Genomic DNA, 20,202 nt, shown 5'->3' with positions numbered 1-20,202 from the left:
TGCTACAAAAAACAATGTGTTAAGTCAGAGCAAAATTGTTAATTCTGCTGTCTATAAAGCCTAAAAATTATTTGCTACCATCAGCTCTGGCAGTTGGGATATTAAGTTAAAGAACAACATTATCCAAATTGCAGCTTGTGATCATTTCATGAACAACGTGATGGCTAGACCATGCCTCAGCTCGCTCTCCTAATAGAATGTGAATACTCTGGTGACTTGAGTCATATGGCGGTTTGGGTGCCTGGGGGACAGGGAGACTAAGACTACGGTTTTCAAGTTAGATCTGCCTTCTTGCAAGACCCACATGAGAATGCAGGAGAAAGAAGACAAAACCTGTCTGTAGCCAGGTCTCTGTCCTGCTCTGACACCCCACGCCCCAATGCAGTTTGTATAGAAGAAAGATCAGGTCAATCAGATATATTTTAGTCAAGAATTTTAATGGAAGATGATACTGTATTAAAATAGTAGTAGTTTCTTGGCAGATAATAGCCTCACAGTATTTTTTATCATTAAGTTTGTGATGCACATGTTATCTTAATCTTGGTGATTTTACCACAGGTAGTTTGTTGCACACTTCAGTTTTGAATTGATTGACCAACTAGTTTTCCTGTGGTTTTATATAACATTAAGCACAACACAGAAGCTACCATAATTATACTATAAAAGTGATAATTATAAGAGGAAGTGAAGGACTAGGGTATTTAAAGCCTGATTCAGTAGCTGTATAGACCAGAGGAAGTAATTCTGATTGACTTCAGTTGAGATTAGATTAGACTCTTATCCATTAGAAAACAATTCCTTCTTACTGTTTAGAGCATCCACATATTCTGAAAGCTGTCCAAGGGAAAGAAGCTCTCCATATGTCTTGTAAGGAAAATGGAAAATTTCCCATTCTGCCCTTCCATAATATTCATATTAATGGTAGAGCTTAGAGACCTCCTAAGGAATCTCATAGCTATTGCTTTTTGCACCCATCCACAACCTTGTTTCTTCATGAAACCACCAGCCTGGGTACATGTTCTCACCAACCATACTTCATGATATAAACAGCTGCTATAGAATTGGAAAGAAAGTAAAAACGCCAACTCATTCTATAAAGGCTCTCCCCTGACAGCTGCTTATCTACCTTTCTCTACAGGAAATTTACTGGATCCTTTTCTCATTCCCAAGCTTTACATTTCTTTGTTATCTACCTAGTCGTATTGATGGCAAGACTCCTTGCTGAATTTCAGCAATGTGGCCTTTCACATAGACCCAGGTCTCTGTTGATCCCAGCCTTAACACCAGACCATGAACATTATACCACTTCTTGTTAAAAAGATTGTACATGTGCTATAAATTCTGTATACTCAGCTGCCCATCCTATAAGGATGTACAGATCTCTTGCAGGGACCTGCTAAAAAGGCTAAGTACAAAACCAAGAAACTACTCAATTGCACAGTTTCATACATCTCTCAGGAGATGAGGCTAATTTCAGGATCTAATGCAGAAAAACAGACGCTTAAGAATTAAACATACTGGAAAGAAGTCAAGTGCAGTTTTCTTCAAAAAATGACATAACCTTTTTCAGTACCATATGGAAAACCAGCAGAATCCTAGAACACAACTGGTGTTGATAATGGCACACTACTGGCTAAACATTTTTATGAAGATCACCCTGATTCATGCAGCCAGGCAGCATCTTACCACAGTCTTCCACTTTTCATTGTGCTAGATCCTACCAAATGCAAATGCCACCTACTAAACTGTTTCACAACTAATATCATGAAATTGAGACCAGAGGCTTTAACTTGTTGCTTGAAAACTGGTTGTTTAGAACAGCTTACAGAGAATTAAAATTATAGATTTTAATTGTACAGTAATAGCGTTTTACCTTTACATCTGTCCTCTCCAAGGCATGTCAGAGTCTTAGAAAACTATAGCCTTTTAAAGTTAGAACTAGTCCTTGATAATGCAGTACTTTTTCCAAGCCTCTGCAGCAGAAGTATTGCATCAGCTAGAAACTAAGCATACCGTATGCATGCCAACACATACTTTCACAGTAATATTTAGTACTTATCAGCAATTAATCATGAATGTTCTTAGGAAGCTGTTAAACAATATTATTCTAATTTACTTATTTTATGGCTGGCCTAAATGGAATCAGAATGCTGAGGAAGTCTTCCTAGAGCATCAGAAAAAAAAACATTCAAGAGGTGATATGAAAACCATGAAATCTCATTCTCAGGGTATTACTCTTTTTAAAATCTACATTCTAAATTTTAACTCTACTGAAACAAGTGGCAAAATTCTCATGACTTAAGCTAAAACTTAACAGAAGCCCACATGGGGAAAAAATGAACCAAAACCAAATTGCCAAAGATATGCAACTTTTCACTTCTTTAAGATGAAGGTATGAAGCCTGATTTTCTGTTTGTTTTAAAGAGCATAGGTATGATAGGTCCCTGCTTATTTTCTGCAGTGCAAATATTTTTCCTCTTTATGTTTTTCCAGGAAGTTTATTTGAATAAGCAGAATAAGTAGATCAGAATTCAGTACAGGTACAAAGAGAATTAAATCTAAGAATGAAAGCAGACTTTTTTTTGATTTCTTACTTTCTCCCCATCTAGCATTTAATTCACAGTCTGTAAAGCTTGTGTATTGCTCATATTCCAACAGGCTCAGAGACACCTGCTTAATTTACAGCCAAAATAGAAAGTACAGGCAACAAGGAAATTTAATAAAATTTAAGAAAAAAAAAAAAAAAAAAAGAGAGATGGAAGGTGTTTCCAGGGTCTTAAAGAAGGTCATGATCAGACTTGGAGAGAAATCCTGCTTTATTCACTACATCTTGCTGCCACCCTAAAAGCAAGTTAAGGATTCAGACTTTGGTTAAGGACTGAGCTATTTCTTCATACTTCAAAGTTAAACAAAGTAGGAAAGGCAAAACTTGGGATTCCCCTAATATTTCTGAAGACTAAAAAAAATTCCTTATCAGGAAGAAAAGCTTTTAGAATTTCAGTAACAGTAAGTGAACAAGACAAGATATGTAACTCACTCTTCTCCTTTCAATTCAACCTTCCTTTTCATGTCTTTTTTTACTTTGCTTTTTAAGATATTTGAAATTTTTCATATTTATAGATAACTGCACAGTCACATGTTGTTGCTTTCAAGCCCCTCAGAAGACAAAGCTTGTTAATTGAGTGTCTAGACATGACCAAAGTGTCTGGCTTATTCTGCTTTATTTAAAAAAGTAGGCATTACATGACTAGAAATATCAACTGTCACTAAATCAGCAATGGTAGAAAACATCAACTGAATTACCAGGGAAAACAGATGAAAGAATCTAATAGCATCTTGCTAAGCATTGCTTATATACAACTGGGAAGTAAATGTTTACTAATTTTTTTGGTTAAGCTTGCAGCCATTGTTCTTCTCGTTTAACTTTGTGTTTTAATACACAGTCTAATTATATAATCGTAACTTCTTAAATAGTAATGTATAATATAATTTTGTTTTACTCTCAGATCCACTTCTGCAGATTTTTGCAACACTCTGTGCACCATGGATATATTGCACAGGCCAAGTCGTTTAGTTGTTTGCATGATTGCTACGTAGGCATCTGGTTTCATACAGCATCTTGTACAGTGCAATCAACATACAACATGCAAACCACCTAAACTCACTTACATTTGTTGCATTCGTATCTAAGGAATACTGTGCAACTCTCAGAAACAGAAATTGGACATTATTGGCAAAGAACTATATTAGTAAAATCATAGAATCTTCATGGTTGGAAAGGACCTTTGAGATCATCGAGTCCAACCATACACATACAAAAAACCCCAAACCCCTACAATCTCTGCCACTAGAGCATGCCCTGAAGTGCCAAATGTATCACTTAATGCAGTGAAGCTCTTCAATGTCTCAGCCAGGGGACCAGGACTCTAGTTAGAAGGTTTTTATAATACTGTTTGTACCCAATATAACCAAGAGCCAGTGCCCACCAGAGGAAGTTGCAGCGTAAGGGTTTGATAAAAGACAGTGAGGAAAGAGTTAGATAAAACTACAGATAGTAGCAAGACAGTTCACATTAGCAATAACAAAGCAGCGTTCCTGTCACAAGAGGTGTCAGTGCGTATGAACAAAGTTGGTCTTTGAGCCTCCTTGATCCTGAGACTGCTCTGTGTCTGGTTAGTTATCCAGCCAGCAAAGCGGCCTGAGGAGTCAGGGTGGATGCCTTGAATGCCTTATCTACAACAGCATTCACGTTTCCCTGAAAAAAGAGTCACTTACCTGAGACAGTGTCCAGTTTATCAACCACATCTTGGCACCACTTGGCCTCTTGAGTGTGGGCTGTTCTGCAGTTATAGTGCATTGCTAGTTGTGCTCCGGTCAAATAAGTGATCTGCCTTCTGCCAAGGAGGTAAAAGATTTCTTAAAACTAAACACTCTGCTGGTCTTTCTCAGGCTGTATCCTACAACCTTTCAGGTACAAGAATCTTCTACAGGTCAGTTTCACCATGCACGCTGCACACTAACCAGCAACAGCCTGCACACTGCTGCTTCGAGTTGCTTTAGAAGGACAAGTCCTCTCACTCCCCCTAGGCTTCATGATTTGGGCCAAGGACAGCACTGATCCCAAACCCAAGACTCATCCCAGCTTTTCCTAGATCCCAGGGCCACTTGTATCTTTCTCATTTCTCTGAATAATTCTTTTTTTCTTCCCAGGGCCTAGTAGGATCTGCAAATATGCTTTATGGCAGGGTTTTTTTTAGTTTGGTTTCATTTTTTGCTTCTTAGGCTTCTCCCAACCTATTCCAAATCCCTGTGGGTTACACACTTTCTGAGACTGCGCTTCTGGCTGCTTTGGTGGAGAACCACAGCTCCTTCAAGCTCCTTCAGCTAGCAGTACCAGTCTCACACAATACCAGGCTAAGCCTCTTGCCAAGCTCCTTTCAGCAGCACCCAGCAAAACACCCCTGTTCTGCACCAGACTGTGACTGTGCCACGCTCAGTTCACACCCTTGTTCTTGGAGAGTTTGAAGCTGAGAGACAACATTGCACTCAAGGCCTGGGAGTAAAAATTCTAAATTAATTGCTGCGTGCAGGTTTATTCTGTTAATAGCATGAGATGCTATAAATGCGTACTTACCAGTGTAGAGAAACTGCCTGATGTTTTACTGTATAATTGGATTCCATGAATATGAATATGAAATAATAAGCATAGGCTGGCTTCAGCTTGACTTATGCTCTCATAAACCTGGAGTCATTTGTTTGACTGCAATGAAATTACTAAGGAGTTGCATAGAGTTAAAAAAACAACTGAAGAATCTGCTGTAACCATATTGCACATGAAAAGGAAGGCAGAGGGAAGTGCTGCATTCAACTTGGAGGGCCTTTACCTGACTTTTATATATCTAGTAGAACTTTTTTATACTGTTTGGCTTCTTTATTTTCAAATAGAATTCAGTAGTGGAAATTACTACATTTAAAACTTAAATCTCCTTGAAATCCAGAACAAATCACCTGCCAATACTAAGACTAGTAGTATTTTATGTCTTGTTGCTAATAAAAAACATTTATGCTGTTACATTGAAATCTCAGGTGCACTAGTAGAATTTGACTGGCGGTGATGTATTAAAAAGTCTTGAACAGTAAACTCATCGCTGTTCTCTTGTCTAAAAATCAGAAACAGATTATTTTTCTCATATGTATCTGACATATGACATAAGAGGAATATGAAAAAGAAGCAAATTCTATTGGAATTAAGTTGTGGAGTTGAATCTGGCTTGCATTTGACTGCTGCCTCAGCGTAACATTAGGGAGATGCAATACTGGCGCATTTACCCGTCCTTTCAAATTTTCTGTCAAACTCCTGACTGTATACAAATGCCATGATGCTCATGAGAGAGATTAGGGCTTGTGGGCTTTGGTATCCTATGGTCCACACATTCAACTTATTATAAGGAATCTACCAAAAATACCCCTGGATATCCATTTGGATACAACATTTTAAAATTGTATTTGTTAGAATAAACCAGCTGCATAAGAGGACCAGTATGCTGCTGCATCAGTTGTCATTAGCCAGCGAATATGCTGGCAACAGTTTTATCTGAAAAGATCAGTGCTATATATTTTTAGTCCTTGAAGGCCCTATACTAAAAGACAGCGTTCTGTTAGCATTTCTAGTTTATTATTTACATATTTACTGTTTTAGCATAGTTTCTACAAGAATAATTTATGATACAATACCCTCAGTGCAGCTGGAGTTAGGGCTAAGGATAGTTGCTAGCAATTTAAGATTAACTGATCACAAGACACTTCATTTATCTCTGAAGGAAGCATGACTAATTCAAGATTATTTTTTCTTCATAAAGCAAAAATTTTAAGGCTATATTGATTGATTTTAATCAATAAGCAAATGAAACAAAACTGTACTTCTGGTAATCAGAGTCTTATAATTCCTGAGGGAATTAAATAAAGGGAAAGGAAATTTCAGTACAAGATAGAGCAATTCCAAAAAATATCTTTCAAATTATTAAAACAGGGATCTCATACAGTATTGCTGTGTCCTGTCCCTTGTATACAAGTGCACAGAAGACATGGAAAAAGCAGCAAACAATAATAGTGCAATATAATAATGAAGCTTACTTTCCTTGAAAAAATAAAATTAATGCAATACTTCTGTGTTCTGTAACAGAGTTGTATTCTGTAGAATTGCAGTCAAAGAATCGACAGGGTCCAGAATCCAGTGATTTAAAAGCATACACAAACAGATTCAAGATAAAAAGCTAGGGTCAAATGTTAAAACTGAATGACAGCATTGCCTTAAAAGTTTTATCTTTACAGTGTTCAGACAGGAAAAAAAAAAAGTTAAGCTCCCAGTTTATATGTGGCAATGTTTTTTTTCCTAATGTCAACGTAGATAACATGGTTTACACTAGCTAGGGGTTTGCCCCTAAGAGTGTTTTTTGAATATTTTCTCTTTCTGTTTTCTTAATAAGAAGAGAGAAAACATGTAAGCAGGATCTTTCTTCCTTTGGAGTGGTACTCCTGCTGTTTTTTCCCCACGCATGGTTATAATTTTCTGTATGTCATGTCATAATTTCCTCTGCAGCAGCCTGTTTGATATCACAGAAGATTATGACTTCAGGTGGAAGAACAAGCAGCAGGAGCAGATGAATGTCTCAGTACAAAAATCATGCAAAAAGGACCTAATTAAAACGTAGAGAAAAATAAAAATAGGACATGGATAAAGAACCCTTTCCCCCTCCCACCTCGGCTACTGTAGATCTGTTCATCTTCATCTTTAAAAAAGTAATAATAAAAAAAAAAAAGTTATCCATAAAGCAGTGGTCTAACCTAGGCGGTATTTTGGCCAAAAAGAATGCAGGATTAGAACCAAATGCAATAAAGATGAAGCACTTAAGTAAAATGGCAGTATGTCATTTAAATGATTTGATCATTACACCTAATTGTAGAGTAAAAGAATTTTAAAAGAAATGCTATTTTTTTTCAATGTCATCAAAAAGCTGCTGTCTTGGCACCTTGGTTTATGCAAATCGGGGACCTGGATCACAAAAATCATTCTTTCCCTCACTGACTTGCATCATTTATATCAGTGCAACCATTTATACCAATAAACTTTTTTAGAACATGAATCGGAGAATAGAGAATTCAGGTTTCCAGTTGCAAGACAAAACCAGAACATTTCAAAGTACCAATCTTAAATTTGAAGCCCAAAAGATCATTCTTAAGAAAAGATGTCAAATAGTTTTCTAGCTGATTATCTGATAAATTGGTATATTTTTGAGACCTATATATATAGTAAACATTGTAATGACATGGTAACTTGTGATTTCCTGGTGCTTTTTAAAGCTTAAATCTATTTTATGGTCTGCAAGCCAATATAGAGCCCCTACTGAGAAATACCATTACATATGAAATTGTAGTATGAAACACAAAATTCATCTTTCAGAATCATACAGTAACAAAGACATAGCAAAGAACTGTTTGGAAAGCAGTGGCACTGTGGACATCATGATACAAAGATAGGGTAGGCAAAGATAATATGGAGTGTCCATGACTTAACTTTTTTTTGTGAGAAGGAAATGGACGAGCTTTCAAACAACCATTCAGTACATCACTATACCGAACTTAATTTTCTATGCTTCTACTTGGTTGTTATTTAACTAGCTATGATGCCATCACCATCAGAATCATAGACACCTACCTAATTTTCACCAGCCTGTGTGTTTACTCACAATATACACACTTAAATAACAGTGTGCATCTTTGCAGGACCAGGATCATTTCCAAAGCACAAATGACTTCTGACCTATAGTTTAAATATTAGAGACGAGAAAGAGAAAAGTTTGGAATAGTGGAGGAACCAGACCAATATATTTTAAAACTTAATTAAAAATTGGGTAAAACACGAGTTTTTAGAACTGCTTAAACTAATGTGTTTTTTCTGGTGAAGACACAACTCAATATCCTAATAGAACATTAATGGATTTGTCCCAATCTGTATGAGAGGCATCTGCTTCTTTAATGTCACTTGGATTGGCAAAGCTGAAACTTTAAATTAAAAAAAGGGCGCAGTATGAGAATAACAAAGCTTATTTAAGGTTTAGATTAAAGAGCACTAGGTGAGCTATTTGCAAAAGTATTTTTTGATATCTGCCTATACTATGGCACAGCCATTTTCCTGATGTAACTATATTTCCAGAAATAATAACCTTACAGTGGTGACAGAAATCGAAGTACTGGTGCGGGTTTTTTAGAAATAATTTATTGGCTTTATATAGCTTATGCTTTATGTTGTTTTCATACTTCAAGCTGTTGCTTTAATTCTTTTTTCTATTAACCTTTTATGACTTAGTGGTTTGTCTTAGGGTTTAGTAAACTGTGGAAGAAAACTCAAGGGAAAATTTTGCAAACACATCTTGGGAAAAGCAAATTGAAACTACTCTAAGTGCTGCATTTTGAAGACCTACCAATCATATGCACTAAAAAATTTTAGTCTTTGACTTGGGCATCCATTGGAGCAGGCATGGCTGAGCCACAGGGGAATTTGACAGGACTCTGTTCATAGGGGAATGTGAGCGATCCCAGTAATTTGGTAATCCACATTGAAACCCAGTTTTGCATAAAATTCCTGTGAGTAACTCAGGTTAGAAAGAGAGACTGTACTAATTCTTAGAGATGGTTGCGTTGCATTCAGCTAAGGAAGACTGTGGAAGTAATAACTCCTTCTGTAATAAATCTTACTGTACATTTTGTAGGAAAAAAAGTTCCCTCTGGTCCCCTGGGTTGTTGTCATTCTGGCATCTTTAAACGATATTGCTTTTAAAAAAAAAAAAAAGCTGCAACAGCATTACCCTTTGTGAGCTGTAATGAAGCATTTTTAAGCAGCAATATGAATGCTCTCATTAAACTGTTCAATCACGGATCTCTTAGGAATAGCAAATGTTTATTTAAAAAGGTCACAGGAAAAATTTCAACACAGCTTTTGGGAGGCTGGAAGCACGTTAAGTGTGGGAGTTCATAGAGCTGCTGAACTGCAAGGTAGTGGTTGGATTGAGAACAAGACACAGCAACATGCTGCGGTCTTGTTTTGACTGTAAATGATTTGGAGCTCGGTGAGTATTCTTGTGTGCAAAATCTGTTTCTTAGCGACGGAACAGGGAGAAGCAAGTCAGTAATAAGTACATGGAGCATTCTGAGTCAGAAACACGCTTTTTGCTTGGGCATGCAACGCAGTGTCATAGCCTGAGCTTGGAGTGGGTAGTCAGGACCTTCAGAATTCTCCTCCTACATCTGGTACAGGATTCTTTGTGGCCCTGCACTAATGAGCTGAGTTAATCCTCTTGGGCATAAGAAGGCAGCACCAGGAGATCCTAATTACAGCACTAGCCCAGGTCTGTTCTTCACCCAGCTGCCTAGGGCAGAGAAGCAGGGTGAGCTCTAGAACAGGAAAGAGGTGGAGCAACAAATTCATTTAAGGCATCTTTTTTACGAATCTGCCAGGCTATGTAGTCATGTCAAAGTGTGGCACTTATAACCTGCCGCCTACTTGGGAGGGATCCTGAAGTTCATTTTATCCTAACTTTCTGGGTATTCTATAGACGTCAAGAGACATTTCCTGCAGTGAGTTTTGTTTCTGAATCTTTCTGCCTTACTTTTGCTGTCTGTACGGCAGAAGCTGATCATCTATCTACCTAACAAAAATATTGCATGCATAAGAGTTTTGTTATGTATTTGAAGTGAAAGACTATTACGTACTGAAAAATACAGCAGGTTTTGATACATAACTTCTTTGACAAACCTGAGAGAATGGAAGTAAAAGGATGTACGAGTTATATTCTCATTTGTTGTAAGATACTATCACGCAATTATTTTCAGAGTTATGCCAGATTCCATATGGGTAAGGAACCTGGCTTGTAATTGTTTTTTGGTTTTTTAACCCTTGCTTCCAGACCCTCACACCCAACTCTACCTTTGTATTTTTCTTTGCTTATATATTTTATATGCAGTTCCATGTGGAGACATGGGAAAAAGTTTGACACCTGATTCTTATCTCAAGCTTAATTTTATGATGGTTTTAGTTTGTTGATTTCAATTGCATTATAGTAATTTGAGGACCACATTCAGTCCATCTGATCCAGAATCAGTGATTCAGTTTCGTTTTGCATACCTGTTTTGACTCAGAAAACAGGTGAGTCAAATACAAAATCATGCATTTGCATAACTTCTGTAATAAAAAAAATACAAGAGGAGGATACATAAAACAGGATGCTGGAATATTCCAGCCAAGTTCGGTTGGTTTTTTTTCTGACGGTTTGGTAAACACCTGACTATATTGTGTCACTATATTATGGTGTAGGACCTCCTTTTGTTTCAGCATTATGCTTACATTTTTGTCACTGCATCAAAGATGTGAGAAATTTATTTCTTTTATATTTTTCCTTTTTTTTTTTATAGTCCTTCCTTGACACGGAATCTTATCTTGAATTTGTTTGACTGTAAACAGATTTCAGTTTCTCCTTTTTCAAAATGGAATATACATACCTGCAGTGAAACACAGTCCCCTGAGGTCCTGATCACGGAGGCAGTCATGGCAGTGATGGTTTTCCTCTATTAGAAGTTATCTCATTCTGCAAAACAATTATTACTTTGGTAATATTTAATAATTAAGATCCACCAAGAATTACCCTTCCTCCTTCAGCTCCACTCAGCAAATTATCTGCAGTCCCTGTATATACCCCTCATATATATATATATATGTATAATTATGAATGTATGTATAGTATAGGTTTATATACAATACTTATAATTCTTTTTATAGCTATAGTATGTAAGTGGTATATATGCCTCATAAATAGTATTAACAAGAATTGGAAGATGTAGAAACTTCTTTTTGCACAGCTCTGGAATACTTTATAATGGAAGATCATATTATAAATGTGGACAAACTTGGTTTTCGTACTGAATACATTGCAGAGTGAGGAAAACTTGGTAGCTTGACCTCTATGTATGATGGGGAGAGAGAGGGGCGATGAATCAGTGGTGAATAACAAGGGAAAGACGAGATTTGCTTTGGGGCCATTAAAGGGATTTTTGTCTTATTTTGCAAAACGTTTGCTTTAGTGATTTTCGCCTCAAGGTATTATTTTCATACAGATTTTCCAGTTGATTCCAACTGTAATTCACTTGGAAATCTCTCTTTTTGGAAGCCCTGGAATTTAGGTTATTGACTGTTGTCGGTTGCTGATTGCCTGCTGGGAAAGGAAGTGATATTGTTGACTACTGTAATCGAAGGCCAATTTTTCCTTTATTCCTACACCGATATATCAAATCTGATTTGTTATACAGAAAGAGTTACATAAAAGAGATTATGGTGTGTTATTTACGAAACCTCAGAACGTTGTAGCCTATTATAGATGCAGAGTGAATTTTTCTTTTAACCATACAAAAAGAATCTGAGAGTGGTATTAAATTTCAGGTATAGAAGGACAAAGAACATAGCATGTGGCAGAGTGAGTGCACAAACAGAGTTTGTGACTGGGAACTAGTACCTCTGTCTGTTTTCTCCATTTTATTCCCCATTTTGTTTTTAAGTAACCTAAGCAATTTATTTTCTCTAGTTCAATTTCTTGATCTGCATAACAGCAAGAGTATTTTACCTGGTCCACAAGGGTGTATGGGCTAGGCTTTGTAAAGTGCTCAGAACCTGCCTTTGGCAAAATCCAGTGTATCTTCAGAATATTATTTATCGGCTGCAGCAGCTCTGCCTCAAACACTGAACTTCTTTACAAAGGTATTAGTGCCAGGTGGTTAATCCCTTTTGTTGTAGGTATTTTCACTTTCCTAGCTCTGTTACACTAAAAGCTGGCCCTCAAGCATCTCTCTAGATGAAGTTCACAACACTGGAGGAACGACTTCACTCTGTTTAAAAGCTTCATTTTGTATGATTACTGTTATGTTTGGGACTCTTCGGTGGGTTTTGGTTTCATTTTTTTTTTTTAATGTAACTCTTTGTTTTACAGATGAGGGCAGGAACGCAGTTGACCGTGCAGGTGGTGCACATATTGTAGTAGACCATATAAGGTCACTGTGCAGTAAAACAGATCCAGCCAGTGAGAAGCTCTTGACTGTCTTTTGTGGCATGCTGATGAACTATAGCAATGAGAATGGTAAACAACACCGAAAATTTGCTTTATGTCTACCAAGAGAACAACCCCATCAAAAAAAGAAAAAAGATAAAAGTTAAAGTCAACTGTAGGTTTACATTGTGGATACTAACACTAAGTTATTCTGAAAAGATCATTTCAAACACAGAATTTTCAGTAAAGTTATGTTTCCAAAAATACTAGATATCTTTCTCATGCAATTCCGTATAGCATATTGTATAAAGTTTTAAAATCAATTTCTGGAATTTATTTCTTTGTCTAATACATGGAGATGTATCATAGACCTTAGGAAAAAAAAATAGATTTACAGAAGTAAACTAGAAGTCCTCTCTTTTTCATCTAATATCAAACAACACCGTAAGACTAATTTGTTGCAGGCAGGCAATGTTGCCTTGGTGACGATTTGGGGGTATATATGCCAGTTTTCCTTAGTCATTTTTCTCCTTGTGAAATGTATATAAACCCACATGTTACTTCCTTCTAAGATAGATGGGGAATACTTTATGCGTATGTTCAACACTCTTCTGTGTCTACAAATTATAAGTTTATGTTCTTTATCCCATTAAACGGAGATGTTTAGGGGCTGGGATAAAAGCACAAGATAGTATCTTAAACGAGAAATCCTTGACCACGGAGGGTAAGAAAATAGTGATCTACATTAGTTGTAGAAATGTGCTTTTCTGCACGCAAGTGTGGTAATATGCCAAAGCACTCACACATTGACGGTATTCACGTATTTCCAAGTTTTTCAAAATTTCAATCTCTAGGAAAATTGGGATAAATGAGGAAAGCTAAATAGAGGCTGTTCTCCTGACTTGTAATGGCACAAATTGAAAATGTAGTTAGCTAATCACATTGTTTCTTTGATCATGCCCATTTCCTGAATTATAGTGTTTTAGCTTAGGAAGAAATAGCTTCTTTATTAGCTGCTCACCATATCCTTAGAGTTATCACTTGCTGTAACTCACTTTCCAAATCTATGTCCCTGAAACTCTTCTACTTTTCAGGATGGTCCATAGGCTTAATTTTTTTTTTTTTTTTTTTTTACCTTTACTGTATAAATTTTTGATCTGCTTTATCATATCTTCTAGCGTAGTTCCCTTATGTGTTTTCTGTAGCATCTCTCTGGAACTCCTGCTCTTAGTGTTATGTACCCAGCTCCAAATATCACTGTTGTATGCATCTCATCTCTTTCTCTTGTTCTTGCATTTGTTTTTTCTCCTCTTTTCCTAGTATTATCTAGGAATACTTGTTTACTTCTTCCTTCTTCTCCAAATAATAACTTTCTATTTCCTTTATTTCGTATATTTTCAGCAACTGTTTTGCTTGATGTCTGCATGAGTGTCACATTTTATTACATTCCATATCGTATGGAATTTTGTATTTTCTGTATTTTCTTTATTTGTTAAAATATTTGGAGCAAATAGATATTCTCACTTCTAAGCTACCAAAATCCTCTGTATTAAGACTAATGAGCATCCAGTATATTTGGTAGCTCAAGACAGACCAGTCCAAAAGCGCTGTGTAGAGATACTGTATCAGTTTTGCTTCAGTGACCAAGCTCCCAGCAGATCTTCCGTAGGAAAACTAATTATGAGATAAATCTCTCCAACAAGCAGCTTCTGAACAGTTTAACTGTTACGAACATTGAATAAATGACTCATTCCATCTAGTAAGCTAGCTTATTCTGATGCAATCAATAAAGCAGTTGTGTAGTTCAGTGACAATGAGGAGGATTCACTACCTGCTCTCTACTCTGCTAAATGACATCTCTCATCGCACCCGAACTAACAAACTGAGGCAACATTCACAGGAGCCACCAAAGCAGTGTCAGAAGTGAGAAATGCAGGACTATTCCCAGCTCCTGGATCTGGGTGCACACCACCCTTCTGTCCTACCATCACATCAGGGAGGATTGCTGGGAGCTTCCCAAACCCTCACCTTACCCCACATACTTGGTGGTCTCCATGAGAAAAGGCCTTTTGGTAGGCCCAGCACTCATGGGTATGCTGTGTAAAACTTGTGTCCTGCAGTTCCATTGTGAATTTGCCCACTGACTGGGGCAACCCTTAATTAAACCCCAAATAATCTGCTGAATCAATATTAAAAAAAATAAGTAGAGGATTAAATTTTTAGAAGAAAACTCAGTTATCTACCTGCAGGATATACATGGAGAGACCTGTAGGTGGCCTGTTTTGCCAGTTTTGTTTTAAGAGACACAAGTAAAATTGGACCATAGTTGTGAGCTACTCTAAAAATATCACCTGCAGACCATCGTAAATTTTCAGAACATCAGTCAATGTCACATATGAGCCCAAGACAACCACTTACTTCCACATATTGCAGCATTAGGTGGATAATATTCTGAGTAAATGCAATTCTTTGATGACCTGTTGTTAAACATGAAAACTCAGTTTGTCCTGACAGTTAATTGTGCTCACAGATTATCAGATACCATTTTCAGGATTTACTTGCAAAGGCTTGGTCCCACGTTACTTATGGAGAAGATAAACACTGCATTGGTTTTGCTGAAGGATGAGGAGTATGGGATTGCAGCCTAGAGTCCCAGATTGCTTTGTCAGTAGTTATGGAAACAAATTGGACAAAAATAAAAGACAAAATATTGGAAATGTAAGAAGGAAGTGTTTCAGTCTTTGAAATAGCACTTCTGCCTTCTCTTCTCTTGTTTCTGTAATCTTTTCCTGCTTAGCATGCTATGTTACAAAAATTACAGGTGGGGACTTTGAAGATTTCTTTACAGCTTTTAATGACTTGCACTCTTTTAAGTTGCACTAGCTACCCAGATAAGGATGATTACAGCACATTGGGTTCTTAGCTGCATCTAATTATCTGTGAACACTCTAATATTTTCTAATCCTTAGCATTTTATGAACAAAGAGTACATAAATTGTTTTATTTGGTTCTAAACAGCTGTAATTCCCAGTCAACTAATTGCCCTCTTTTTCCAATAGCTACTACTTTATTTTTAATAGCTATCAACTACCTTATTTTTTTAATGAGAGACTAATTCTTGAGTACTTCAAGTTTTTGAATTAGCATTATCACACATGAGTTTTACAAAAAATGGCAACTAAAGAACAGCTACAAGTAATATTTTCTTCCCCTAAACAGAGCAAATTAATGGAGCATTCTTGTATCTAATCCCTATTCTGGACATTCAGCTTGCAATTGTAACTCCAGTCATAACACTGTTGTCTAAGCTTTAAAACTAAGATTCCGTTTACAAGGTTCTCGTGCCATCTGCTTGTGTTCAGGAATTATTTTTGCCTTGCTGTCTCTCAGTTCTTCCTTTGCCTCCTAGGTATCTTATCATTTCATTAGTCACAGAACAAATACTGCTTTGGCATATCTTGCAGCTCTTTTAAGCTTACCAAAAAAGAATATCAATTTTTAATAGTGTTGCTAGAAATCAGAGGTTTTTTCTGATGGGACACATCCCTTTGACTTCAGACCAGATTATCTTGACTCTCTGTCATAATCGTATTTTACTACCCAAATTCAATCAAACACAAGTAGCTCATCCCTGCTTTCCCTTATTAGTTCTTAAAATGCAGAGTTGCAGTTATGGGTAGGAATGAAACAAACGTGTCACACGTTTGCGAATGTTTGCGCTCATAGCTTAATCCCAAAAGAAGCACATCTTGACAGAAGTCTATAATCTTTCTTTGTCAAGCTATGCAAATTTAATTTGGGGTACAGAGCACCCATGCTTAAAGCTGCTGTTTGGGCACCTTTCAGTGAGTTCAGTATGTTGTTGTGCATCTCCCATTCTTAAGACTAGTATCATTACATATAGTCTCTGTGTATCTATGAATCTGCTTAAGAGCAAGAGGCAAAGCAGGCTTGGATAAAGAGTGAAAAACTAATAACTAATCTAATTAAACTAATAAACGTATGCAAACACTCACGTAAAAGTTAGTCACATGAGTGGTTATTTTGCTGACCTCATAATCCTGTGAGTGAAGACTATTTACAAGTTAATGGAATCAGTCTGTAAGGTAGCTAATTATTTCTTGAGATTTATAAAACAAACCATGAAAGCATTTTTAAAGAAATGCAGAAATGGTGGAAGAAGTAGGCCAATTGGCTTATTACGTAGTCAAATTGGAGATCAAAAGTTAATTGGATACATTTTGTGAAAGTATACGTATGTTTATATATAGGCATATATATATAGATAAAACTTATTATGTCTATAGATTGCTTCCTCATCTCATTTCATATTAAACTTCAGTCTGTCGAGGTTGTCTTTCCTTCAGCGCTTTTGTAAAATGTAACATTCTGATGTTAAAGCATACAGCTGCCAAGCCTTTCCTATTCTCACAAAACTCTCAGCGACTGGAATGAATGTTGGGGACTGATTTGCACTGTTTACCATCTGCAAAAGCTATACACAAGAAATGAAAAGGGAGAATTATGGCACCATTATTATGGTCTAACAGCAATGTTTCAGTAATGCTTCCTTCTAAGACTTACCTTTGTTAATTTTCATGCTTTCCGTGGGTTTTGTTTCATTTACATCACAGCTAAAGATGTCTAGCATGCTTTCAAGACCTAAATATACAAATGCAAAGTAACCTAAAGCATGTAAAAGCAGATAAAAAGTATGTTTCTTATGATAGTGAGATAATCAATACAATCACTTATATGTTATAGGATGATTTAACAAAGATGTGGGGATTGCAAGCAGGTTTCTCTAGGGTATGAAATTATGCAGCCAATTTGTACAAAACAAGTTTTCCTTTAGCATTATAATCACAGTTACTGATGAAACACGAAATGACTAGTTGTTTTCTGAAGTTCTGTCCAAAATCATGAGCTAGCCTAAATCAGCATTTTAAACTCAAATGCCCCCAATAAAGTTCTCAATTTGGGATATTCTCCCCAGATCTTACTCTTTGGAGTTTCCATGTGTGTCATCGAAGGACATGGAGCCATTGAAATTCAAGTTTTCGGTAGGTAATTCTTTGTGCTGGCGCATGTATTGATTGCCTTTTATCTACCTGTATATGCATCTGTACAGCATCACTGTCAGTGCTTTTCACCCCAAGAGAACACAGAGGCATCTTACTAGTGCAACATGTGATAGTAGTGTAAAATCTGAGAGAATTTCTTTTGTGGCTTTTGGTCATAAATCCAAAAGAGGCATTCAGTTTTTCATGCTTCCTGCTCACTATGCATAAAGTTCTGCTTAGGAAGCTGATAGAAATGCTGTTTCATGCTGAGACACGGTGTTGCCTGGCTTCATGGCTCACTTTAGTCCCGTGTCAGGCAACTGCTTGTAGGATAGATGCATGTGTCCCCTGAATTTGTCTCCTGCTCTAGTAGGACCTTAGCACCTCCTGCAATGAAAGGCTGAGACACGCAGTTACTCCAAGTTACCCAGTCTTTCATAGGAGAGCCTGAGAACTGCTGTCAGTCCTTCAGCTAAGACTCAGCCACTTAGATGTTTTTAATTTCTCTGAACTAAAAAGTGCTGTGGGTCTCCATACAAATGAGAAGCCTAATACTTTTCTCTTAAACTTCTTCTTTGCCCTTGCATTCACTAGAGAAAGAGTCTCCTATTGGTGGTAATACAGATGTAAATGACGAGTTCAGAATTTGTATGGCAAGCCCAGGCTTATGTATAAACATAGCAAATAGCTGCTGGTAGCCTTTTATTTTCAAAGGTTTTGCCTCCTATGCAGCTTTGTGACTCACAGGGTTGTCCTGTCTTTGGCGGAGGAGAAAATTTATCCTTTCCTTTACTGTGGTCAACACATCAATATTTACCTTATTGGCAATTCTCTAAACCCCTCCCTACCACTGCAGACCATTCCTGTGCTCAGGTGCCATCCTTCTACTCCAGGGAAATGAGACTGGTATGCAGTCAGGTGTAAGGCCTGACCTTTGACCCAGTACAATTGTTCTTTCTTGGTATATTTTCTTTTTCCCTTTTTCCTACATGGGAATTCTGGAGACCTTTAATCAGTGCGCTCCATGCTCTCTTGAACAACAATATATCCTTCTATTTGGCTCTTAAGATTCCTGTTACCTTTCAAAGATGGATATGGTTTCCCTTTTTCGACTCGTCTTCTCCTCTGCACTTTTTATATATTTTGTATTAAGAAAGAGACAGCAGAAAAAAAGCCGTGCTTAAAATAGAGAGTTTACGTTTCTGATGTCAGAATGCTTTGCCAAATGAAGCCCATAGAGATTAATTGTCTTTTTGTCCATTACAGTTGGATAAAGTGATTTTAGAGTCACTAAAGGCATAGTCTAGTAACAAAGCAATTTCTTTCCACATAATTTTGTATGGCATTTGTGGTTTGTGTCGTTGTTCTCCTACTCTCCATGACTACCATTTTTCCTTCAGAATTTTTAAGTGTCTGCAGGGGACAATCACAAACCAAGGACAAAAACAGATTATTTACCAGTAACTTGAGTTCTCCTACATGATCATTTTCTCCACAGAACCATTCTAGCTCCCCCTCCACAATTTTCCTACTCAGAGATAGATTTTTACAGTCAGTTTGGAATAAAGTAGGAGGGTACGGTAGTGACTCACACATCTGCCGGAGGTAAAATGGCATTCAATGCATGCGCTAGTGCAATTTGTACTTACCTGAAATTTGACAACTTCAACAGCTCTTTGATGTCTGTCATGGCGTTATCATAAATTTCTCTAAAGACCATGAATCTGTGGAAGAGGTAAACCGCCCCCACCCCTCCCCCCCAAAACAAAGGAAATTCAGTTACTGGTAAGTAATACAGCTTTATTAAAGATGTCAAGCCATAAGGATTCCTGCTTATCCCTAATAACCTGTAATAACTATGCCATTTACTTAGTGTACCAAATTGATCATTGTAAAATACTCTTATAATAATTAACATAGATTAACTAAACATTCCAGAACCTTTTCACAATTTTTATTATATGAAGATTTCACACACACTCAGCAGTATCTGGAAGGCAAAGAGTTTTCCAAGAGCATGAGAAGATACTGAATTTGCTAGACTTAAGTTGTAATGTGTTTTTATCTCCCTGTAAAAATCTGCGATTTTTATGGCTCTGATCCAACAAGTATAAAAACTCCAACTGATTTCAGTTGCTCAGAGTAAATTCCTTTTAAAAAAGATAAAATTAATTCCCGGGTAGGTCGTGACCCAAAGCTGAATGAAGTAATAACAATCCTCTTGAATTCACTGGGCTTTGGATCCTTGTCTTTTGAGTGTGTAACACTTAAATGTAGTTAAAGTGCTTAGAAACACAGAAAAAAAGATGCTTAGGAAAATTACTAAATAACATCTGGTGTGTTCATGTCTGCTTCATTCTATTCAACTGTGAAACAATGTTTTTCTTCTTTGCTATGTTATAGGTAAAATGTATAAGAAATATCGTTACAAATAATCCTTTAAAACAATCATGTTTCTGCCTAACCATCAAAGCATCTTTCTATTTGCAGACATCTAGGAGCAATAACTTTCTTACTTGTAAATACTATAAACTTTCATCCTATGCAAG

The 20,202-nt window shown here is 36.8% G+C and overlaps 1 protein-coding gene across 3 annotated transcripts in view; it reads left to right on the top strand.

Moving 5' to 3' along the window:
• The window catches only part of RAP1GDS1 (Rap1 GTPase-GDP dissociation stimulator 1), a 102,386-nt gene that overhangs the window by 63,280 nt on the left and 18,904 nt on the right, over positions 1–20,202 (top strand). For 2 of the 3 annotated variants that reach the window (XM_063335709.1, XM_063335708.1), the window contains exon 5: positions 12,534–12,680. The exons of the other annotated variant lie outside the window; for it this stretch is intronic. In XM_063335709.1, the coding sequence (XP_063191779.1) occupies positions 12,534–12,680 (147 nt within the window). The remainder of the gene's footprint in view (positions 1–12,533; positions 12,681–20,202) is intronic. 3 annotated transcript variants of the gene reach the window in all.

Source organism: Chroicocephalus ridibundus, chromosome 5 (assembly GCF_963924245.1).
Source record: "Chroicocephalus ridibundus chromosome 5, bChrRid1.1, whole genome shotgun sequence".
Taxonomy (NCBI): Eukaryota; Metazoa; Chordata; class Aves; order Charadriiformes; family Laridae; genus Chroicocephalus; species Chroicocephalus ridibundus.
This window is presented reverse-complemented; position numbering and strand designations above follow the sequence as displayed.